Consider the following 26,579-nt stretch of genomic DNA (forward strand, 5'->3'; position numbering starts at 1 on the left):
ATTTTATGTTTGTCCATGGTGCCACAAACAATCTTTTAATTTTCCAATTTGGCACAGAGTTTGTGTTTCAAGAAGAAAGAGATTTCGTTAGGTTTAATTCTTCAAGTTTTTGTGTAGATGCTGGCTGTTGAGTTTTCAGATGCTCCGATCCATCATAATCTTCCGAATGACCGCCCACCGCATCCAAATGCTGTCTTTTCTGCAATATATGATTGCAGTTGGTGGAATTCTTCTTCAAAAGACTTTTCATGGTCGACTGTCTAAGGTGTCACCTTGAGATGAGGATAATTATTATTATTAGAGTATGGCAAGGAAATTATATACATAATATACAATATATACACAATAACAAAAAACATTGATTCACTTCAGGCATTAGTATTATCTGTTACATCTGAATGTCCAACTTTTCAATCCACTGTAGTGCTTCCGCTGTTGGAGATTGGAAGTCTTCCAATCTACCTGGATAAGCCCGTAGTTGACACTCGCTTACAATGTGGGGAATAGTCTGGCGAGGGGATCCACAGTCACATTCTGGAGATGGTACAAAGTTCCACTTGTACAGAGAATCCCTGCACCTTCCATGACCTGTCCTGATCCTGTTCACTCTGGATCAAGTTGCACGTGGCAGTTGGGATCCATTTGCAATTTTTTCCCCTCTGAAGATGTTATGCAGGGGCAAGTCAGGAGAGTTATTCCAGCGGCCTTTCCACTCCTCCAAAGCATTGAAGTTGGTGGACGTCTTCAGAGCAGCGTCGAGTGGATGTCGTGATATCAGTGTTTGGAGACTAAGAGCTGGTATGTCATTTAGAACAGGTAGCAGAGGATTCTTGCAGATCTTGTTGTACTCTCGAACAAGAGCACTGGATCTTCATAAGTCAGGTGGCATTATTCCAGACAACAGTGGGATACAGTGAACTGGAGTTGATCTGATGGTGCAAGATATAAGGCGCATGCTGGTATTCAATTGTGGGTCAATATACTTTGTATACGGGCTATTAATCCACACTGGAGCACAATAGTCAGCAGCAGAGAAAACCAGTGCTAAGGCTGAAGATCGCAGGATGTTAGCAGTAGATCCCCAAGTAGTACCAGTTAGCTTCTGAATAATATTGTTTTGGGTTTTCAGTTTCTTCGACAAGTTCAAAAGATGTTGCTTGAATGATAAAGTCCGGTCCAAGGTAACACAGAGATATTTTGGATACCTATTGTGATTAAGTACTCGACTGGAGAAGGTCATATTTAGTTTTAAGTTAGCAAGCTGGTTGCTCAAATGGAAGCAAGAAACCTCCGTCTTGGCTGTACTGGGTCTGAGTCTCCATTTCCTGAAATATTCTGCCAATATGGCTAAGTCCTGAGTCAAAATGTCTTTAGTTTTCTCAAAGATCTTGTGTTGTGTGGCCAGGGTCAAGTCATCAGCTTAGCAGAACTTTCTGGATATTGTTTCTGGAAGATCAGAGATGTACAGATTAAACAGTAGTGGTGATAAAACTGAACCTTGGGGCAAACCATTATGCAGTTTTCTCACTGAGCTTTTCTTTTCACTTAAACAGACCTGGAATTTCCTGTTGCTGATCATATTGTTTATAAGCTGTGCAATCATTCTGCAGGGTATAGCTCTGAGTAATTTATAAATCAATCCTTCCTTCCTTCCTTCCTTCCTTCCATACGGTATCAAAGGCAGCAGTGAGATCCACAAAGACAGCAGATGTTTTAAGCTTTTGCTGGTATCCGGCCTCAGTGTAAGATTTTAATGAAAGTACTTGATCGCAGCAGTTTCGGTTAGGTCTGAAGCCTGCCTGATCCACAGGAATGGGTTCTAAAATGGTTGATCCATTTCTGTTGTAGATAAGCTTTTCAAAGAGTTTGTAGCAATAGCTAATAAGGGCTATTGGTCTGTAACTTTCAGGTCTATTTTCAGGTTTTCTAGGCTTCAATATGGAAATAATTTTAGCTTTCTTGAAGTCAGGTGGGGTTTGTCCAGTCTGGAGAATGTCCATGTAGAACTGTGCCATCCATCTCTTTGCATTGTCTCCCATATGTATGAGGAATTCTGCGTGAATTCTGTCGAATCCAGGTGCCTTACCAGGTTTTAGTTCTTTGAGGGCCTCTTGAACATCCAGGGCTGTAAAGGGACGTGAATAGATAGATAGATAGATAGATAGATAAATGTCTTTATTGGCGTAGTTAAGGCCATTAGGCCTTCTCTTACACTAAACCAATTTGTACATAGAATCAAAGTTAACACTACCGTAATTAATACTAAGTGTAGCACAGTTAAAGACAATCTAAATATTTTATAACAGAAATAAAATTCCACCCCAGTGAGATAAACATACTTACAACAATAATAATAGGCCTAATAATAATAATAACAGCAACAACAACAACAACAACAATAATAATAATAATAATAATAATAATAATAATAATAATAATAATAATAATAATAATAATAATAATAATAATAATAATAATAATAATAGGTAGTAGTAATAATGTACTAACACCATCAGTAAAGGACTAGAAATGCACAGTTCATTCGTATCCTGCTGTACCTCTTAACGCTCTTTTAAATGACCTGGTGGTTGGTATTCCTCTGACGTCATCCGGTAAGCGATTCCATTCTCGGGCAGCAAACACAGAAAATGAGTTATTATATGTTGCAGTTCGATGGTGAGGAATGACGAGCAGGTTTGATGTTTGAGCCCGTGTACCTCTGTTATGCACATTTGAGAAATAATGGAAATGCGAAGAAAGGTAAGTTGGGGAAGATGTAGTAAGGACTCGGTGGAGGAGAGACAGAGTATGATGATTACGACGAACGTGGAGTCGCGACCACTCTAGTTCTAGGAAAGATGATGACACGTGGTCATATTTTCTTAGATTGCATATATACCTCACACATGCGTTTTGAGCGCGTTGTAGCCTTAGGGACAGCAGTGGCCTCACATCATTGAAAACAACATCGCAATAGTCGAAATGTGGCACTACAGGAGCCTCGATTAATTTCTGCTTAAGTTTTATCGGAAATATGTATTTATATTTATATAAAGAATGAAGAGCAGAGAAAACCTTTTGGCAGATATGTGAGATATGTCCAGACCAAGTCATGCGTTCGTCCATGATAACGCCGAGGTTCTTCACTTGTGGTACAAAAGGAATTGCAACATTCTGAAGGATTACTCTCGGCAATGGACGTTTATTGATACTTGCCATTTGGTTTTGGTGGCCAAGAAGGATTACTTGTGACTTTGTAGGGTTCAATTGCAGGCCGTGGGCAGCAGACCATTCACTAACAGTCTGTAAGTCAATGTTTAGTAAGTCTATATTTTCCTGAAGGTCTTGTGCTGTAGAGTCTGTGTAGAGTTGAAGGTCGTCAGCGTACATGTGGTATTTGCAATGTCTTAAATTCGATGATATGTCATTCACAAAGAGTGCGAAAATAAGTGGTCCAAGTACAGAGCCTTGAGGGACTCCTCTATTCACGTGACGCCACGATGAAACAATTCCATTATTACCTTTCACACATTGTTGACGTCCGTAAAGATAGGAATGTATCCAAGCAATCGTACTTTGAGAAAAATGTAGAGCCTTCAGTTTTACAAGTAATATGTCAATGTCTACACTGTCAAAAGCTTTACTGTAATCTAGTAGTACTAGAACTGTGACTCGTTCTCTGTCTATTTCCTGTCGAACGTCGTCAGTCACTTTGAGTAAGGCTGTAGTTGTACTATGTCCTTGTTGGAAACCGGACTGGAAAGGATTAAGGAGATTGTGCGTTTGAAGGTACTCTGACATTTGTTTATGGACTATATATTCTAAGATTTTAGATAAAGCTGATAAAATACATATTGGACGATAGTCTCCCTCGTTTGAAGGTGTTTGACTTTTCGGAAGAGGTAGCACAATAGCCTTCTTCCAGAGAGTTGGATAGGTGGAGTATAGAAGAGAGAAATTGATTATATGGGTTAAAGTTGGTAATATAAAATCAAGAATTAGTTTCACCATGTCAGTCCCAATGTCATCAATTCCTTTCGCTTTTGTGCTTATCCTAAGGACTGCTTTCCTGACTTGGAGGGGGTGTCACGTGACTGAAATAGAATTTATCTCTGTCAGGGGTGGGGTGTGTATCGTAATGGTTCATAAGTTTCTGTTTGTCGACAGGTCGTACTGCGGAGGAACTAGCAATAAAGCACTCATTAAGAGCCTCGAGAGGTACTGTAATTTTGTCTTTGTTTTTGTCCTTCGTAAGTCCAAGGTTATTAATAGATTTCCACAATGTTGTCGCTATTCTACCGTTAGGCGTAATTAAACTGTAAGCGTGCCGCAGTTTAGCATTCCGTATTTGTTGTGTTGTCTTGTTTCGTAACTTCCTATATTCGTCAAAATTTTGTACAGTAGGGTCATTTTTGTATTGCCTGTGGGCGCAGTCTCTTTGTTTCATTAGTTGTCTAATGTCGTCATTTAACCACGGAGAGGGTTCTTTAGATATTCTCGCTCGCCGCTTTGGGGCATGCTTGTCAAAAAATTCCGTTACTTTGCTGTTAAAGAAAGTGACTTTGTCGTCTAGTTTGTTATATGTCGTTATGTTATGCCAGGGTATGTTGCTTGCGTCCTGGAAGAGTCTATCTTTATTTATATTTTTCAACGGTCGATAGGTAATAAATTTCTGGGAGCGTTTCGGTGGCCGGAGGTCATACGAGATGTATATTGCGTCATGTGCAGAAATACCAGGTACAGAGGTTTGACCAACATTGAGAACTCTGTCTGAATTGCTGGTAACTATAAGATCTAACAGAGTGTGCGAATGAGATGTGTGGTGAGTTGGAGAGAGAGGCAAGATGTCCATATTATAGGATTGAAACAATGTTTTAAGTCGCGTGGTTTCGGGAGAAGTTACGTCAATTATGTCCGTATTAAAATCTCCCATAATTAATGTGTGGGGGTAGTCTGGCAGCAGTTCAGTTAAGTCAGCTTCAAAGTCTTCTAAGTGGCCTATATTCGGAGGTTTGTAAACTACTCCTACAAGTGCTTTAATCCCGTTCGCTGTTATTTCTATGAACATGTATTCTGGTTTTCTCTCATACCTGCCTGGTGAATGACCTAACATTTTGGGTTTGAGGCTGGTTAAGAAATAGCCACATACCCCTCCACCTCGCTTGTGTGTGCGGTCATTTCTCAGAAGCGAGTAGCCTTCAAGTTGACACAAAGAAGACGGGCTCTTATCTGTCAACCATGACTCAGACACTAGTAGGACATGGAAAACAACTGGGGTGAATATTTCTGTAAGCTCATCCGTTAGATATGTGAGGTGCTGATGATTTTAGAGCATGAAGCTGGCATCTAACATACTTTGTATGCTTCTTATCAGCTGGAACTCGGGAAGTTGTTACAATATAGGAAGCTGTTTGGTCAGATGTCACCCGAGGTTGACCCTTCACTACTGGTGCACCTTCTCCTAGCCTTCTAAGAAGGCTCCAGGCCTTTCTGCTAGAATGAGTAAAATGCAAGCTTTCGACAGTTTCAACCCATTTTTGTCTTCGGCAATTGTCCAAGCTAGCCAGAAGATTGTTAGCAGTTTCTGCATCCCTGTTTTGTTGGAAATCCTTAAATAATTCCTCATTCTCGGCATTCCATCCAGGAACAAATTCTTTCCGATAGCTTCTGGGCATACATTTCTTAGCAGTAGATATAACTGCACCAACAAGATGTTGATAACTTTGGTGATTTGGAGGAATCCAACGAATGCATTTATCTAGTTCTACAGAGAATGCAGACCAATCGGCTTTCTGGAAATTCCATCGGGGACGTGGCGTTGAATGTATAATGGGAATTGTGACGCAAATTCGAGTATTACTGGTCTATGCTGGCTATGAGGGAAATCTCCCATCACTTTGCATGTAGTGTGCAAGCGATTTCCATTAATGTTGGAGCTGCCAAAGCATAAATCTGGATTTGAATCTCTAGCTCATGCAGCTGATCGAAAAGTTCCTCGATCTTTAGCGTCAAATACTAGATGGAGGTTGTTACTTTCGCACCAGTCCATTAATTTAAGTCCGCAAACATCTGTTTTAGAATACTTCCAGAGTTCATGATGACTATTAAAATCTCCTACATAAATTGCAGGATGTTCTGCAGTTGGTACAACATACAACCTGATGAACGTTTTCTTCTGTGCTTTGAGATAGTAGCTCAGCTTCTTTGATATTATTATGGACATATGTGGCCACTCCATATGCTTCATGGTAAGTTGCTCCTAGTGCCGTGTACCCAGCAATACGACCTCTAGTACGGAGTTTTTCTTCATTAGCAACATGCATCTCTTGAATGACAACAACATCTATGTTGTTCTCTCTCTGAGTACTTTTGAGAGATAATCACACTTTGCTCTGCTGATACTTTCTATATTGAGTTGTAAAATACAAATAGTGGGACCAATGTTTCTTGTTAAAGAGTTCTGAGAAGAGCTGTTTCCACATGGTGTCTTTGACATAATTTAATAGCCAGGAGATCCTAGGATAGACTGACTGCCTATTACTGTTGCTCGCTTAGCATCACCCGGGGGACACATGCAGGGCAATGAGAAGGTAAATCCTCGAGTTACAATTCTAAATGTTATTTAGGAAGGTAAAGATGACAGATGAAGGATGATTTTATGAAATTGTGAAGAAGGCTTTGTGCCTTATTTGATCCTAGTTGTTCAGAGTTGGGAGTAGCCATTTCCTCGATACCCCGCAAACGTTATGGTTTTCCCGCCAATACTCAGGTAGCTGATTGCAGTGGTTTCCCACTGGGCAATGGGGTCGCCACATCCCTTTGCCTAATGCAACCCTTGACATAAACAAAGTCATCTTAAATGATTAAAAAATTAACATAGTTCTACAATTGAAATACCGTGGAGAAATCATTATACACAACTTAAGTGAGAAAGCAACATGGATAAATAGAACCAACAAAATGAAGAAAGCACAATTTCTAATCTAGTCAACTTATAACAAAAAATGCTTGTCAATAGACACTAAGATCCGATACTACAAAACTGTAACTTTGCCTGAAGCCACTTCTGCTTGTGAAACCTTGTTTCAAATTAAAAATGAAAGAACTGATCAGGTCCTCAAAACTAAAAGAAGAAATATCAGAACTTGCGTTAAAAAAATTACCAGGTTGAAGGAGTCTGGAGAATCTTCCGCAATGAAACTGTCTATCGAGAGATTGATCCAATTACCAGCACGATGAAGAAGAAACAAATCTCTTATTTCTTTCACATCTTACGATTACCAGAAAACAGGATTTTACAACTAGTGATTACAGACTACATTTTATGGTTTCTATACTAATCTCAAAGTGAAATAAAATTTTTCAACTTTCTAATCTACAGTATGTGCAGGACTTTTTTTATGGGCCCTGCCGTTTTTACAGACCACCCAGCTAACATAACTACATATGTTAGTTGCATAATATTAATACATATTTGAGTCATTGAGTGTTCCAAATTAAAACGTAAATACTGTATAACTGTTTATTTAATAATCTTCATTATTATCAGAAAAAATGCATCAATTAGGTCGGAGTTTAAATGTTTAGCTTGACTATTGCGTGGTGTCGTGCGCGAGGAGTGTCTGGATTAGTGTGGAATTGCATGCCAATACTATATTTTGTATGATGTTACAAACTCGTATGGCACTCCACAGCAACTGAGCAATGGATTTACGTGATTATGAGCAAGCAGTAGAACACTACAAGTTCTCATTGAACACTAAATTAGTTCAATTTTGCATTTAATGTTTACCTGTCTGATATTATTGTTGATGCCCTGAGGGGGATAAATTGAGATCTTATCATATTCATTTTTTACATAGAATTCCCTGCCCAGCTACTCATTCCTTCCACCCAGCTGATGGGGAGATCACTGATGTGTGTTGGAACTGAGTGCAGATTAAAGGATCTATTGTTGACATCTGGCCGTAACATATATGTTGTTGAATGTTGCAGTCCGTCAAGAAGACCGGTCGAATTGTCATAGCTCATGAAGCTCCCCGTACAGGAGGTTTTGGAGCAGAGGTGGCCGCTGCCATTCAGGTGAGTACTTCATTCTCTCCGCACTTACTGGGGAGAAACCCAGTTTGACGATGGCCCACATGCCTTGAAAATTTCTTTGAGTATGAGGATGAGAACACCAATTCAGATGGAGTGAATGTTCCACATTTTGAAAGGACAAACATGTCAAGGCATCAAAATGCAGAACCTCTCATCCCAGCTGACGATTACAGTTTATGGAAACAGTTGCTCACTTCCAGTTTTCTGCTCCTTAGTCCAAAGGTTGGTTGGATCCCAATAGCTCCACCATCATTTGCTGTAGTAGACAATAGTAATGTTGATGTTACTAGAGAAACTTTTTGTCTTTGTTTATTATTTTTTTTTTTGCAATTCTCTTTATGTCTCATCGACACAGATGGGTCTTATAGTGACGATGGGATAGGAAAGGCCTAGGAGTGGGTAGAAAGCGGCTGTCACCTTAATTACAGTACAGCCCCAGCATTTGCCTGGTGTGAAAATGGAAAACACTGCAAACCATTTTCAGGGCTGCCAACAGTGGGGTTCAAACCCACCATCTCCCAAATGCAAGCTGACAGCTACGTGACCCAAACCACTCAGCCACTCGCTCGGTACTATAGAAACCAGGACTGAGGTAGTTTCCCATTCCTTTCCTCATTGAGCCAAGAGGTTCTATTACTTATCATTAGGACCTGGAACTTCATGCAAACTCATAGAGCGATTGCAGAAATGGTGTTTGGAGGATGTCTATGATTAAACAATGTCTAAGTATGGCTGCCGCATTGCAGAGACTTTATTTATCACTTAGATATTGTTTAAAACCGATGTTCAACCGGCCATGTTTGAACACTGCCGAGAACACTGTTTAACCTCAAATGTGAGGAGTGAATCACAATCTGTGTTTAGTACCATGAAACATATAATTTGTATTATGTTGAGATGATTCTGGAAAGAAAGGTTAGTCCGATGGCTTCTCTGTGGGTCTTCTGCTGCGAATTATTATTTATAAAAAGGAATTTAAAAATTTTACTTAAAAACACACACTTTCTTCTCACCGAAACTGAATCTGCTAAACTCATAACAATGAACCCCCAATTACCGTCCGCGAAAGCCTACCCAAAAATACATAAAGAAGACGTACCTATGAGACCAATTATAAACTATAGAGCCAGTCCAACCTACAAATTATCGCAATTCATCCAAAATTTTTTAAAAAAGCACTATACATTTTTAGCAAACAAAACAATACTAAACTCAATAGATTTCTGCAACAGAACCAAAGAGCTAAAGATCGAACAACACCACACCCTTGCTTCATTTGACATAATAAATATGTACTCTAACATTCCTGTTAAACAAACAATCAAAATAATAGAATCTAACCTAAAAAACAATAGCAACTTGAGCACCTTAGAAATAAACAAATTCATAAACTTACTTGAATTTGCCATAAACAATAACTATTTCAGATTTCACGATACCATTTATCAGCAACAAGGCCTACCTATGGGGTCTCCTGCCTCCGGAATATTAGCAGAAATATATATAGATTACTTAGAACACACATCAATCAACGAAATAGATAATATACATTTTTGGTGTAGATTTGTTGACGATATCTTTGTAATTTTAGATAATAGATCCACTGACGCACAAGCTATACGAGACAAACTTAACACTGTAGATCCCCAAATTAAATTCACCAAAGAAACCGAAAATAACCGTACACTAAATTACCTAGACTTAACAATAACCAGACACGACAACCACTTATCTTACAAGATCTACAGGAAACCCACACACACCTCAAATACAATAAAAAATGACTCCATTCATCCCAATACACAAAAAAGAGCAGCCTATTATAGTATGATTTATAGATCTTTTAACATCCCAATGACAACAGAAGACCAAAACAATGAATTGAAGTTAATCCACGACATAGCTAAACATAACGGATACAGCAAAGAAATGGTCAACAAAATCATTCACAAAATAAAATCACAACCTAAAACTAAATTAGTAAAAACAACCAAACCCAAAAAAGACTATGCCCTATTTACCTTTAACAACACCCATATATATACTATAACTAATATTTTCAAGAAGCACAACATGAAAATAGCATTCAAAACCACACACAATAGTACCAACATTATACATAACACTAAAACAGTCAGTAATAACAATAAATACAACCAATCAGGTGTCTACCGTATCAAATGTAACAACTATGACACAAGTTACATAGGACGTACAGGCAGAAACTTCACCATCCGCTACAATGAACATATAAATGCAGTAAAACATAACCATTTCTCATCAATAGGCCAACATGTAGAAGAATCCAAGCATAGTTTCACAAACATCAATAACGACATGACGATACTAAACATAAACTCCAAGGGCCCACTGCTCAACATAACCAAAGATTTCTACATTTCTTTAGACCAATACGCTAACCCCAATCATAACATTAATGATATTACTGAAAAAACCAGCATCATTTTTGACAAAGCCATTCCGGCATTAAAGAATGAGTACCTCAAAATAGTAAACACACGCTCCAACAAACCAACGAATCACAAGCCCGACCCCGCCCCTACTTCTCCAACGGCCACTCCTTCTTCCCCTCCACCTACATCCCCCTCCACAGCTAATATGAGCCCCAGACGCACTCGCAGTAGAACACAACAAGCCTTCAAACACATCGGCACAAGACTTCCACAACAACTAAAGTAAGTACTCTTTCCATACACACACCAGGCATTCTTTCATACACACACCACTGGTATACTTATATTACCTTATCTTTACAGACTACAACCACAAACGTAGACGAGAGAGGTGTTGCCACCAACTACTTCTAATTCAAACTCAAGACCTGCTGTTTACTATATTAAAACTTACCAGAGCACATCACAAGTTGGAATATATAACACAATATAAAAAATTTCTTCATGACAAAGGTCCATATCAATATGACGCATACCAGCTTCAGAACTTTCTTGAAGATTACCATACACAGCTAAAATCAACATAACATAAAAGCAAAGGAACTACACAGAAGATAGAAGAATGGAACCTATGTAACATGAACTAAAAATGTTTAACAAGTGTCTACCTATACTTACCAAATTTTAATGTGTTAAAACTTTTTAAGTGTTTTATATTATGACCCATATGTTTTAATATCTTTTACATACTCAGGTTCTAACTTATTGTAACTTTTTACCTTGACTACTGATATTTTAATTACCTGCTACTGTATACATTTCCATCCCCCATTAGACATCCGGATGTCTAATACAATAACAACTTGTGAATTGTCTAATGGCTGGAAACAAATCATGTACTAGCTGATGATGGCCGTTAAAAAGCTGAAACCGGTACTAGTTTAATCTATTTAAAATAAATTGTGTATTGATTGGTGGAAAAACACTTTTCTTATCTATACTTCTGCTGCGAAATTGCAGCAATTCATTTGAAATATACAGGAAGGTACAACTTAAAATACGATTTCACATTTCAAGAGACTTGTTTCTTGAGACTGAAAAAGGGACAGTGCGGTAACTGTCAACTTGACTACAATTCTTGGCAATCAATATATTTTATTATAGGTCATTTCGACTACATACCTGTACATATGAGAATCACTTGTCCTGATCGTCAGAAGGCTGTCACATACCTCAACCGGGAAGGATTCACTTACTGTCGAGTAAGCACACATAATAATGACAACTAAAAAGTAGCTTACATGTGTGTGTTTGGTTCTTTGTTGGATAATTGTCATGCTAATTCAGATAAAACCGAGCTCGATAGCTGCAGTCGCTTAAGTGCGGCCAGTATCCAGTATTCGGGAGATAGTAGGTTCGAACCCCACTGTCGGCAACCCTGAAAATGGTTTTCCGTGGTTTACCAGGCAAATGGTGGGGCTGTACCTTAATTAACCTGAATCCGCCCAGCGTGCCATATATGGCACGGCAAACTACACAGTCTTCTTGGACTCTTATTATTGTAACCGCGCGCACTGTATCCAACGCTAAAAGTTACAATTTTATTCTCAAAAAATTCAATCTTGGGCGGATCCAGGTTAAGGCCACGGCCACTTCCTTCCCACTCCTAGCCCTTTCCCGTCCCATCGTCGCCATAAGATCTATCTGTGTCGGTGCGACGTAATGCAACTAGCAAAAAAAAAAATTCAGATAAATTTTCGACAACTATGAGATCAGAAATGGCAAGAACTGGGGAAGAAGAGCCGTGGCCATAATAACAGCCCTAGTATTTTCATAGGTAATAAATTTCATATTTATCCATATTGAAGAGCAATATAGTGTAAAACAAAAGCTATAGGTTTCCACTTATTCAATACATGTGAGTGTGATGAATAGTTTTAAAATCGTATCTACCGGGCGCTTTGGCCATGCGGTTAGAGGCGCGCGGCTGTGAGCTTGCATCCAGGAGATAGTGAGTTTGAATCCCAGTCGGCAGCCCTGAAGGTGATTTTCTGTAGTTTCCCATTTTCCCACCAGGCAAATGCTGGGGCTGTACCGTAATTATGGCCACGGCAGCTTTCTACCCACTCTTAGACCTTTCCTACCCCATCATTGTCATAAGACCTTTCTGTGTCGATGCAACGTAAAGCCACTATCTAGTGTCAAAAATTTCATTGGCAGGTTCCGTATTGAATCGAGATTTACATGCAAAATTGTTAGGTATGGGGATCCACCTATTCAATACAAGAAATAGTGGTAATTATAAAGTAATCACATTAATTTTATTTGGGACCGGTTTCGGCAATAGTGTATGCCATCATCAGCCTAGGAAGCAAGACAAAGACGTTGAACATAGAGTACATTTCATTTCTTAAAATTACTAATAATACTTTTTTTTAATGTGCGTGCTTGAACTTAATTACTTTTCATATGTACAAGGTTTTTTATCATTAAAATTGATATAAAAAGGTGTACACCAAAATATTTGTACAGTTAAAATTACAAATATGGAATGAGCTTTTTTCATATTGTAAGAACAGTATGGGTCATTAGCTACTTAATAGTCATAATGGTACATATGAAATTGAGTTCCTTAGTTCAGTAATAACATTCGTAGTTATTATAGATAGGCTGATGGACGAATTACAACAACCATTGTTTACTTAAAGTTCCTCGTAGATGTTCAGTAATTATTCAACTGGGATATAGCAAGGTGTGAAGTTTAAATAAATGTCTTATAGGGCTAAAATATAGTATGGCTTCTGTGTCACAGGTTATTATATCCACAAAAGTTCAGTAAACAAAAAGAATAAGTCCATTGTATAGCTTGGTCTGCGTGTCCGCAGGTGTTAACTACTTTCCAGTTCTTGTGCTATATGTAAAATTTTGTTTATCTATTTGAACATCTTGATTCAATTTTTAAACATTTGTAATCAATAGATATGCTGATGAGCTAGTTGCTACAGCCTGTTATTCAAGTGACAGAAGTTCCTTAGCTATATAAGAGATTTTTATACAAAATCCACACAATCTTAAGTGCAAGTTGTATGCTTCAGAAATTTTAATTAGCACACATTTATGAGGAACTTCTGTCACTTGAATAACAGGCTGTAGCAACTAGCTCATCAGCATATCTATTGATTACAAATGTTTAAAAATTGAATCAAGATGTTCAAATAGATAAACAAAATTTTACATATACCACAAGAACTGGAAAGTAGTTAACACCTGCGGACACGCAGACCAAGCTATACTATGGACTTATCCTTTTTGTTTACTGAACTTTTGTGGATATAATAACCTGTGACACAGAAGCCATACTATATTTTAGCCATATAAGACATTTATTTAAACTTCACACATTGCTATGTCTACGTTGAATAATAATTATTGAATATCTACGAGGAACTTTAATAAACAATGGTTGTTGTAATTAGTCCATCAGCCTATCTATAATGACTACGAATGTTATTACTGAACTAAGAAACTCAATTTCATATATACCATTATGACTACTAAGTAGCTAACGACCCATACTGTTCTTACAATATGAAAAAAGCTCATTTCACTTTTGTAATTTTAACTGTACCAATATTTTGGTGTACACCTTTTTACATTCAATTTTAATGATAAAAACCCTTGTACATATGTAAAGTAATTAAGTTCAAGCACATACATTTAAAAAAAGTATTGCTGACCATTAGAAGGCAGAAGCTGGAATACTTCGGTCATATAATGCGGAATGATAAGTACAAATCCTGCAGCTTGTTATACAAGGAAGAATAAAAGGATGTAGGAGTCCTGGTAGACGACAAACTCTGTGGATGAAGAACCTCGTAGACTGGTATGGGTTGGACACAATGGTTCTGTTCCATGTCGCTGCATCCAAATTCAAGTTCGCCATGTTGACCGCCAACCTTCGCTAGAAGATCGCACATTAAGAAGAAGAAGAATTTTAAGAAATGTAATGTACTCTATGTCCAATGTCTTTGTCTTACTTCCTAGGTTGATGATGGCATACCATATCGCCGAAACCGGTCCCAAATAAAATGAATATGTGATGACTTTATAATTATCACTTTTTCTTGTATTGAATATGTGGATCCCCATACCTAACAATTTTGAATGTAAAGCCGCTAGCTTGCTTCATATTTATTTATTTATTTATCTATCTATCTATCTATCCATCCTTTACTTTGATTTTGACTGATGATGGTGCCTGGTAAGTCCGAAACTAGTTTTAACAAATGTATATATCTTTTTTAAGGTTACAACAAACAGTATTGAATAGGTGGAAACCTTTAGCTTTTGTTTTACACTAGCCCTAGTATTTGCCTGGTGTAAAAATAGGGAGACTACAAAAAACAATCTTCAGGGCTGCCAATAATACATTTTGAACCTATGATCTTCAGAATGCAAGCTACATCTATATGGCCCGTACAACTCATTCGATTACACAGTACTATTGTTTCATCTTCCCTTCTCTGAAGGTATTTGGATTACACTCATCATAACAACACTATAATGAAAGCTACACTTCCTCATACGGTGGCATGTCACTTTAGTGTCGATAATATTATGAGATTTAATTTCCACCGAAAGCAATATTCTTAACTGTGGGCAAGTCATGCTCATGCTTAGCCATATTTCAATAATGTGTAGGAAGACAACAGCTGACTAGCGTTCAGCGCATGCACAGACGAATTTCATTGGTTGCGACAAGCAAAGAGTTACAGATTATGTCTTTGCTTATATATTTGTGATTCATTTTATGGCTGATGATGACATTATATATGTCGAAACTGGTCCCCAAGTTGAATAAAAGATATTTGTAACATAAACACGTACCTAATTAGTAGTGAAAAGGTTGAACCTAATAGATATCTTATTGTTGATCTCATTTCAATACGGAAACATTAATGTAGTTCATATCTTTAAACCAACATTGAAACTTTACATGATGTCTAGTTAGACACTGGTTGAACATTGTTTATGCAATGGAAGACCGTGCGCAACCTAGACATTGTTTAGGTAAACATTGTCTAAGGCTTAAAACTAGTCATCGTTCCTGCAATCAGCCCATATTTTTTAAAAAGCTGTACCGTACATTAACAACCGTGCTGATGATAGTATTTTTTATTATTATTATTATTATTATTATTATTATTATTATTATTATTAATCACAACAGTCGTATCAGTAGTTCAGTTATTATGAGTTTTGACTTGACATTTGAGTGCTGCCTTTTGGCGGAGGGTAAGTGAATTAATCAACAGCCAATCATAGGCAGCTGATCGATCCGATAGAGCGTGTTAGACTCCAGTTTCAGTTAGCAATGTTGTCGACCTGTTGTTTACTGTAACCACGTGCTATTAGTTGTGTGTTGTATTGTGCTCAGTTCTTTTGGCGGTCTTTGTGTCTCTTTGTGCTAGGTTGTTCGTTTATATTTCGTAGTGTAGAGTTTATAAGTTTATTCTTTAGTACTTTTAATATATCGCATTATATTGGAGTGAATAGTGTGTAACAAGGTACAATAGTGATCTAGTTTATATAGTAGCTTCGTTTAATATTTATTTCGGTAGTTATATAGTAGGTTCATTTTAGACCCATGTGTGAGTTTGATATCCTGTCATGTCGACGTCTACGTCTAAGGATGAAGCTCCCGAGAGAAGAAAGCCCTTCGGACGTGGTACTCCACTTAGGAGACAGGCCCAGGAAATCCTTTGCAATGTTAGGGAGTATTTTGAGAAGGAGAAAGATAATGGTGCACCTTTCTGGCCTGTTGCGAAAGCAGTTCAGAGAACAGCTGATGCGACCAAAATTAACAGGAGCACAGTTATAAGCATAGGGAAGGGGAGGTACTCTGCCAAGGACTAGACAGCGGGGCCGTCCAAACTTGAAACTCCAGGGAAGAAGAGGAATAAGCCTAAATTGATAACGGAATTAGACTCTTTTCAACAAGATGCGATTCATCGGCATATTTATGCCTATTACCATAGGAAAGAATATCCTACTCTTGAGAAATTGCATCATTCTCTTGAAACCAGTGAACTTTTCAGTGGGAGCAAATCTTCTCTTAGAAAAGTAGTTAAAAATCTGGGCTTTAGGTATAAGAAGTTTAACGGATGAAGAGTGCTGATGAAGAGAAGCGATATTGTGATGTGGCGGTGCAGATTTCTGACAGAGATTATTGATGAGGATTTTGATTTTATTGCATGGTTGGGTGAAACTTGGGTCAATACTTCTTATTCCCAGAGCAAAGGTTGGACAGATGATTCAGTTGAAGGCACTATGCCAGTACCTGTTGGGAAGGAGGGCAGAACTTAAAATGAATACAAGATTTATTGCTCCACCTTCTCAATACTCAAAATCATACAACGTTTAACAAAACATCACAATATGATAGTGTCAGGTACTAGTTACGGTCCATTTCCCGGACTATCATCAGCCAAGCCGAAATTGCAAGTAAAAGACATAAACTAAATTAATATGGATGAACAAGAGGATGGATGGTAGTGGAATGACATACAAGTAAAAACCTTATACATAAGTTACAATAAATATGATCAGAATGTTAAAATTAACAAGTGAATAAAATAATTGTGATGTCGTTTAAATTTTCTTGATGCCAAAGTCCAGGTTGACGGTTGGACTCGTGTTGCACATTTAAATTCAAGTGAAGTCTTAGTTTTCTGGAAAGTTCTGAGGGCAAGTTCCAGGGTGGCGCAGAGGGAATTGTCCAATATGACCAATATAGATTTGACAAATTGAGAAAGCTGGACTTGTTCTATGTAGCTTAAGCAAATGCTGTGTTTAAAGGAAATCTCAATTCAGTCGGAACCCAAAGAACCTGAAGAACAAAATTAGAATTAACTCGGAAAATCTGATAGAGAAAGTCAGGGGTCTACAGAATCAGATGTAGCACATGTTCAAATATTTCTTACATAGGGCAGACCGGTAGGAGTTTCAATATCAGATACTCTGAGCATTTTAACGCAGCTAAATACAACAAATTTTCAGCCATCGGCCAACATATGATCGATTATAACCATAGTTTCACGAACATTGAAACACATGGATATACATAAAATCAGTTTCATGGTCCGTATCGCACTTCAATAGATTCACAATTAAGTATTTATTATTTTCCACCTAGTCGATACAATGATTGCTTAAGGCAATTTAATGGTTAAAAGTGGTACATGTTTCGTAAGGACGTCCTCTTAAGCATTACTTTGTCAATTTTATATATTTTTCATCTAAACAGTGTTATGTGGCTGAAGATGTTGATAAAATACGAAACATGTACCACTTTTAACCATTAAATTGCCTTAAGCAATCATTGTATCGACTAGGTGGAAAATAATAAATACTTAATTGTGAATCTACACATGGACATACTCGAAATATTTAAAAAGGGACCTCTACTCAACATAATTGCGAGCTTTTTACATACATTTAGATAAATATTTCAATGCCAACTACAATCTTAACAAAATTACTGAGAAACCCAACATTTTATTCGATCTTTTCACTTTCTATTATAGGAAAAACAAATCAACTGTTAATAAACCTTTCTTTAAATCAATTAAGGGTCCCCTTCCATCTCAAATTCTAATAACTTCCCTCCCTCCTAACCCGTCCTGAACCATTTCCCCCTTCCCTCCCTCCCTGTCTCCTTCCACACTTACATCATCCTTCCCCTCTGCACCCCTTCTCCTCTCTTGCTGATCTACGCTGCGTGGCGCTCACTCTGTCTGTTGCACTCCTTCCAACAGCTCGTTCCAAACAAGTACAAGGTGAGTACTTGTTATTTCACACACACACACACACACACACACACACACACACACACACACACACACACACACACACACACACACACACACACACACACACACACACACACACACACACACACACACACACACACACACACACACACACACACACACACACACACACACACACACACACACACACACACACACACACACACACACACACACACACACACACACACACACACACACACACACACACACACACACACACACACACACACACACACACACACACACACACACACACACACACACACACACACACACACACACACACACACACACACACACACACACACACACACACACACACACACACACACACACACACACACACACACACACACACACACACACACACACACACACACACACACACACACACACACACACACACACACACACCCCCCCCTCTCCCTTAGTACTTTCTTTAAACACAGCATTTGCTTAAGCTACATAGAACAAGTCCAGCTTTCTCAATTTGTCAAGTCTATATTGGTCATATTGGACAATTCCCTCTGCGCCATCGTGGAACTTGCCCTCAGAACTTTCCAGAAAACTAAGACTTCACTTGAATTTAAATGAGCAACACGAGTCCAACTGTCAACCTAGACTTTGGCATCAAGAAAATTTAAACGACATCACAATTATTTTATTCACTTGTTAATTTTAACATTCTGATCATATTTATTGTAACTTATGTATAAGGTTTTTACTTGTATGTCATTCCACTACCATCCATCCTCTTGTTCATCCATATTAATTTAGTTTATGTCTTTTACTTGCAATTTCGGCTTGGCTGATGATGGTCCGGGAAATGGACCGAAACTAGGACCTGACACTATGATATTGTGATGTTTTATTAAACATTGTATGATTTTAAGTATTGCGAAGGTGGAGCAATAAATCTTGTATTCATTTTAAGTTAAGTCTTAACTCAATACGGAACCCAACCATGAAGTTTATTACTTTAAATGATGAAGCTAACCAAGCTAAAAGGAAAGCCTTTCAATATCTTGGCATTAAATTAAAAATAGCCAAATTGAGCAAAGACATAGATTTTCTCAAGAAGTGCATTTAGTTCGATCTAACACCAAATTTCTTAAGACATAACAAAAAGAAACATCGTATTTCATTACAAACTTGTAAAAATCAAACCAAGACTAACAAAGTCTGGTTGAAAGATGAAATCAGGTTCTTGTATAAGAAAAAATCATTTCTCAACCATAAATTATACGAGTCTCACCTCGCGGCAACTAAAACGTTATCTACGGCACATTGGACAATCTTTTTCCAATCAGTTGAAGATAAATTATTTTTAGACCTATTTAGAAAACAACATATTTTAGATAATAAATTGGCAAAACTAAAGAAATCCAAATCACAGGACCATCGAATTAAACGCAATAATAGACCAGCAAATGACTGTAACCAATTCCATTCACCCGTAATCAATCTATCCCATACTTCCTTAAATGCAAATGAAGAAATAATTTTAGCCAAGGGTCCAAAACATAATTGGCCCGATTCGAACACAACCAACTCAATCATCACAATGATAACAGAATCGGAACTGGCCATTTCTAAAACACCTTCAGACACACAGGATGAACTAAGATACGAAATCAAAAAGAAGCTTAACAACTTCCTCTCTCGTAAGAACTCGCCTAATTTTTCCAATTCTAGTAACAAGAACATACAAACTGACCTAAAACTCCTACATGCCCTGAAAAAGAAAATTAAAGATAACGACTTAATCGTAACCAAGGCTGACAAAGGTAACGCGACGGTCATCATAGATAAGAATGAATATATCAGCAAAACATCCGATTTCTGTAAAGATAGTTCCTTCTCTATAGTTAAAAAAAGATCCCACACAAAAAATCCAGAGACTCCTAAAACAAACCTTAAAAAATTCTTCCTTCCTGTTCACTGAACAAGAAAAAAACCAGCTCATTAATATGAACCTCAGACTTCCCACGGTTAGAGCCCTCCCTAAAATTCATAAAGCCGGTATACCCATTCGCCCAATTATCAACTTCAGACCGAGTCCCCTTTATAAAACTACGCAATTTATCCAAAAGTTTCTAAGTAAAAATTACCTTTTTCCATCTAAGAAGTCTGTTAGAAACTCCTTCGAATTAATAGACAAACTTAATAACTTCAATATGCGACCTGACTATTCACTCCATTCTTTTGATATTGTTAATATGTACCCCAGTATACCAATTTCTAAATTAATTCCCATTATCAAAAATAATCTACAAAAAAACGGTCTCCTAAGTAAACTGGAAATCCAAGACTTTATTACACTGCTTAAATTGATAGTTAACAACAACATTTTTACGTTTAATGGTACTATTTACCAACAAAACGGTCTAGCAATGGGTTCACCGGCTTCCGGGATTCTCGCGGAAATCTATCTAGATTTTCTCGCGAATACAAAAATCAACATTAAATTTGACAACATCCTCTTTTGGGCTAGATACGTCGACGATGTCCTTGTAGTTATTAACGAGAATCTACAAGATGCTAATACTACACTTCAAACATTAAATAACATTGATTCTTACATTAAGTTCACTTTGGAGTCAGAAATAGATCAAAAAATCAATTTTTTGGATCTCACCATTACTGGACAACAGGAATCCTTAACATACAAGATATATAGAAAACACACTCAATTGGCCATCACAATTCGACAAGATTCATTTCATCCCTTCCCCCACAAAAAAGCAACTTATAACAGTCTCATACATAGAGCGTTTAACGTACCCATGAACAAAAAAGATCTTCACACGGAACTGAATACTATCCGTCACATCGCTAGATTCAACGGCTACAATAATCAGTTCATAGAAAATATCATTAGTAAACACAAATTCCGACCTAAGACCACACTTAAAAAAGAACCTTCTAAATACGACTCTATCTCCACTTTTACCTATGTTAGTGGAATTCACATAATTACTAATGTTTTAAAGAAAAAAGGCATGAAAATAGCCTTCAAAACCAGCAACAACAATATGCAAATATTACATAACACTTCACATATTAATAAAATAAACAGATACTCAAAATCAGGGGTCTACAGAATCAGATGTAGCACATGTTCAAATATTTCTTACATAGGGCAGACCAGCAGGAGTTTCAATATCAGATACTCTGAGCATTTTAACGCAGCTAAATACAACAAATTTTCAGCCATCAGCCAACATATGATCGATTATAACCATAGTTTCACGAACATTGAAACAGACATGGACATACTCGAAATAGTTAAAAAGGGACCTCAACTCAACATAATTGAGGGCTTTTACATACATTTGCATCAATATTTCAATGCCAACTACAATCTTAACGAAATTACCGAGAAACCCAACATTTTATTCGATCTTTTCATATCCTATTATAGGAAAAACAAATCAACTGTTAATAAACCTTTCTTTAAATCAATTAAGGGTCCCCTTCCATCTCAAATTCCAATAACTTCCCTCTCTCCTAACCCGTCCTGAACCATTTCCCCCTTCCCTCCCTCCCTGTCTCCTACCACACTTACGTCATCCTTCCCCTCCGCATCCCTTCTCCTTTCTTGCTGATCTACGCTGTGTGACGCTCACTCTGTCTGTTGCACTCCTTCCAATAGCTCGTTCCAAACAAGCGCAAGGTGAGTACTCGTTATTTCACACACACACACACACACACACACACACACACACACACACACACACACACACACACACACACACACACACACACACACACACACACACACACACCCCCTCCCTTAGTACTTTCTCTATCAGATTTTCCGAGTTAATTCTAATTTTATTTCTTCAGGTTCTTTGGGTTCCGACTGAATTGAGACTTCCTTTAAACACAGCATTTGCTTAAGCTACATAGAACAAGTCCAGCTTTCTCAATTCGTCAAATCTATATTGGTCATATTGGACAATTCCCTCTGCGCCACCCTGGAACTTGCCCTCAGAACTTTCCAAAAAACTAAGACTTCACTTGAATTTAAATGTGCAACATGAGTCCAACTGTCAACCTAGACTTTGGCATCAAGAAAATTTAAACGGCATCACAATTATTTTTTTAATTTTTTTAATTTTAATATTCTGATCATATTTATTGTAACTTATGTATAAGGGTTTTACTTGTATGTCATTCCACTACCATCCATCCTCTTGTTCATCCATATTAATTTAGTTTATGTCTTTTACTTGCAATTTCGGCTTGGCTGATGATAGTCCGGGAAATGGACCGAAACTAGTACCTGACACTATGATATTGTGATGTTTTGTTAAACATTGTATGATTTTAAGTATTGCGAAGGTGGAGCAATAAATCTTGTATTCATTTTAAGTTAAGTTTTAACTCAATACGGAACCCAACCATGAAGTTTATTACTTTAAAGGAGGGCAGAGTCATGGTGATTCATGCCCGTACTTTGCAAGGTATTGTGCCAAATTGCTTGTATGTGTTCCGATCTAAGAAAAACAGTGATTACCAAATGAATAGTGGCACATTTCAGAAATTGTTTGAGGAAAGCCTGCTGAGCAAATTGCTTGAAAAGAGCATTGTAATCGTGGACAATGCCCCCTACCACTCCGTCATTCTTGACAAAGCACCAACAATGGTGGCTAGAAAGGATGAGTTGATTAAGTGGTTGAAGGAGCACGATATTTTGGTTCGCGATGACTTGAGGAAGGATACTTTGGATTCACTGGGTATTCACCTAAAAGACAAGAATGAATTTGAACAGTCAAAAGTACATACAAATAACCAAACATACAAATATAGAATCAAACGTAAGGATATTAACTACATCAATCAATGAATATTCAAGATAAACTTAAATATTATAATATCTAGTACATGTTTTGTCCCCTAAGGGACATCATCAGTTAATAATAAATTAACATTAATAGATCAGAAATAAATATTAAAATTGGAAAGACACCTTAAAATTTTTGACGTTTAAAATAAGATCTTTGAAATTTTGTTAAAATTGTAAGTCATAAGACAGATAAAACAGTTAAATTGTCCATATTTCTCTTGTTGATGTTCTTGGAAAATACCAGTTTTGCTTATAAAATCTTAAAATATCATTTGTTGTAAATAGCACACTTGATTTGTATCTCTTGGTGAAAGATTTGTTGAAACTTAATAAGCATTCCTTAGATGGTATAATAAAATTTAAATGCTTCAGAATTTAAAGTCAGATCGGGGCCGTGAAGGTAAAGTTCTGTGTGGTAATGGATATAATTTTATCTGAAATAAAATTAAAAAATAAAAAATAATATAAGTGTAAGTAACGTGAAATGGAAGATGAAATAAATATAACGTAATGTAATAAAATCGCATTACTTACTCCTTATTATTGGCCCCAGTGTGCGGAGAAGGACTCACTTCTACCAAGGTAAGTGTCCATCTGTTTTAAAACAAGTACTGGTAGTTGCTACGCTGAGCGGGGAGTGTGGAGGGGAAGTAGGAGAGTGTGTCCTAAGTTGAACAACCTGAGTGTCACTGAGCGTGTGACGTGTTAGAGTCTGACGTTTCTTCCTAACTTTCGCTTTTAATATTTCTTCATATAAAATGTTATACTTCTCAGATAGCTCATTGATATTATTTGTTGGATTGTTTCTCTGGTCCAGATAAATGTAGATTTCCTCATATATGTTTAATAAATGGCCTTTATTTATGGTTTTCAGTATTTTAAGGTCATTATCTGTGTTTGTAAACATGTGATTGGATTCGGTTATGTGTTCGCTCATGGCCGAGTATCTATTGTATTTCTTGGTTCTGGTGTGTTCCTGATATCTTGTAATGAAGTTCCTACCTGTTTGTCCTGTGTAACTTTTTAAACAACTAGCACATTTCAGTTTTTTTTTTGCTAGTTGCTTTACGTCGCACCGACACAGATAGGTCTTATGACGACGATGGGACAGGGAAGGGCTAGGAGTGGAAGGAAGCGGCCGTGGCCTTAATTAAGGTACATCCCCAGCTTTTGCCTGGTGTGAAAATGGGAAACCACGGAAAACCATTTTCAGGACTGCCGACAGTGGGGTTCGAACCTACTATCTCCCGAATACTGGATACTGGCCGCACTTAAGCGACTGCAGCTATCGAGCTCGGTTCATTTCAGTTTATAAACACCCGAATTTTGGAATTTATTATTATTATTATTATTATTATTATTATTATTATTATTATTATTATTATTATTATTATTATAATTAACGATATGAGTGTTATAAAATAATTTCGAGTTTGTGTTGTTAGTCCTAAAAGCGATTCTTAAATTACGTTTTTTGAATAGATTCGTAATACTATATATTTTACTGCTATTATATGTAAATACGGCAAATTTCTTATTTTCTTTTTCTTTTTGTTCTTGTATTAACGTAGTCTTAGGCTTATTTTTTATTTTATTTATAATCCTGTTTACAAACTCTTTATTATAGCCATTCTTGTATGCTAAATGGTATATAGTATTAATTTCTTTTTTTTGAATTCTGGGTTGAAAGTGGAATATTAAAAGCTCTGTAAATCATACTAAAGAAGCCGGCTCTTTTATGAGCTCCCGGGTGTAAAGAATCATTTTTGATCATATTGACACTCTGCGTTGGTTTTCTGAAGATGTTAAAGGAAAGGTTTTGATTATTTCTAGTAATTTTCAAGTCTGAATAATTTCAGTCAATAACTTCAGAGTCAAGTGTGAATTTGATATATGGATCAAGGGAGTTAAGTTGGTTTAAAAAGGTCTGGCCATTAGTAATTCTTTCATCTAGTATTACAAAGATGTCATCTACAAATCTAGACCAATGGTACAAACCATCAAGTTTGTCGATAATTTTAGTTTTTTCCACGTGATAAATATAAATTTTGGCTAGGATGCCTGATGCTGGGGCACCCATCAGAAGACCTTTTTGTTGGTAGATTTTGTTGTTAAACATAAAATAGTTCTTGTTTAAGACAAAATCTAGGACTATTAAAAATTCACTTATTTCTTGTTGGCTCAAGTGGCTAAATTGGATCAAATTCTCTTTAATAATGTTGATGGTTTCTTTTATTGGAATACTAGGATACATATTTTTAATATCATACGAGTGTATTGTGTGATTGGAATTTAATTCTAAATTTTTGGTAGCATTACAGAATTCGATAGAGTTCTTTAAAGATTTATTGTTGTGAAATTTTTAATGTGTTTGAAGAAATTTATGTACATATTGTGAAATTTTATATGTTGGGCTAGTCCTGTAATTAATAATAGGTCTGATGGGTGCCCCAGGTTTATGTATTTTTGGCATCGCTCTAGCAGTAGGAAGTCTCGGATCCACATTAAGCAGCTTCTTAGATTCTTGTTCATTCATCAGAAATATGTTGTTTTCAAAATTTGTTTTAACTTTTTTTGGAGTCCATTAGTGGGATCTTTTTTAACTATTGTAATATTGCTTTCTGTGAAGAATAGTTCCGTTTCTTCAACATATTGAGTTTTGTCCATAATGACTGTAATATTACCTTTATCGGCTTTTGTAATTATAAAATCCATCGCATTTACCATATTAACCAAAATTTCCTAACAATAACTAATAATCAAGTTACAAAATCATGTCTATTCCTCCTGCTACTTTCTCTCGGTGGATTACCACCCTTCCTAGGGTTCTTACATAAATTATTGATTATTCAAACCTTAGCTGATTAAATTATCAATTTATCGTAATCATTATAGTGATCATAACCCTCGTAACACTATTTTATTATCTTCGATTAACATTCCTTGCATTCCTATTCTCCTATACTGAATTAAAACTAACCTTAGTTGGTTCTTTATTATCTTGAATCTTTCATTTAAGTTCTTTTAATTGTCTATCATTAGTGTGTTTAGGTTCAATTTTGCTATCAGGATTGACTAAAATATCCTTTAGTTTCTTTTTGATTTCATATCGTGTTTCTTCTTGTTGATATAAGGGTAAGTTTTGTATTGAGTGTTCTATTTCTGCAACTGTATCTATCTTATCTTTTAATTTATTAGAGTGGGGCCAATTATATTTGGGTCCGTTACTAAGGATAGCTTCTTCTGTTGTACTGAAGGATATATCAGATAAATTCTTAATGGGTGGATGGAATTGTGTTTCTATTATTATGTCCTCCCTTGGTTTCGGGGAAATAGCGG

At 36.8% G+C, this 26,579-nt stretch overlaps 1 protein-coding gene across 1 annotated transcript in view; it reads left to right on the top strand.

The window, feature by feature from the left end:
- BckdhB (Branched chain keto acid dehydrogenase E1 subunit beta) overlaps nucleotides 1–26,579 on the top strand; it is a 309,243-nt gene that overhangs the window by 230,412 nt on the left and 52,252 nt on the right. Inside the window, exon 7 of the mRNA XM_067146689.2 lies at nucleotides 7,996–8,082. Within this exon, the coding sequence (XP_067002790.2) occupies nucleotides 7,996–8,082 (87 nt within the window). The remainder of the gene's footprint in view (nucleotides 1–7,995; nucleotides 8,083–26,579) is intronic.

This window comes from Anabrus simplex, chromosome 1 (genome assembly GCF_040414725.1).
Source record: "Anabrus simplex isolate iqAnaSimp1 chromosome 1, ASM4041472v1, whole genome shotgun sequence".
NCBI lineage: Eukaryota > Metazoa > Arthropoda > Insecta > Orthoptera > Tettigoniidae > Anabrus > Anabrus simplex.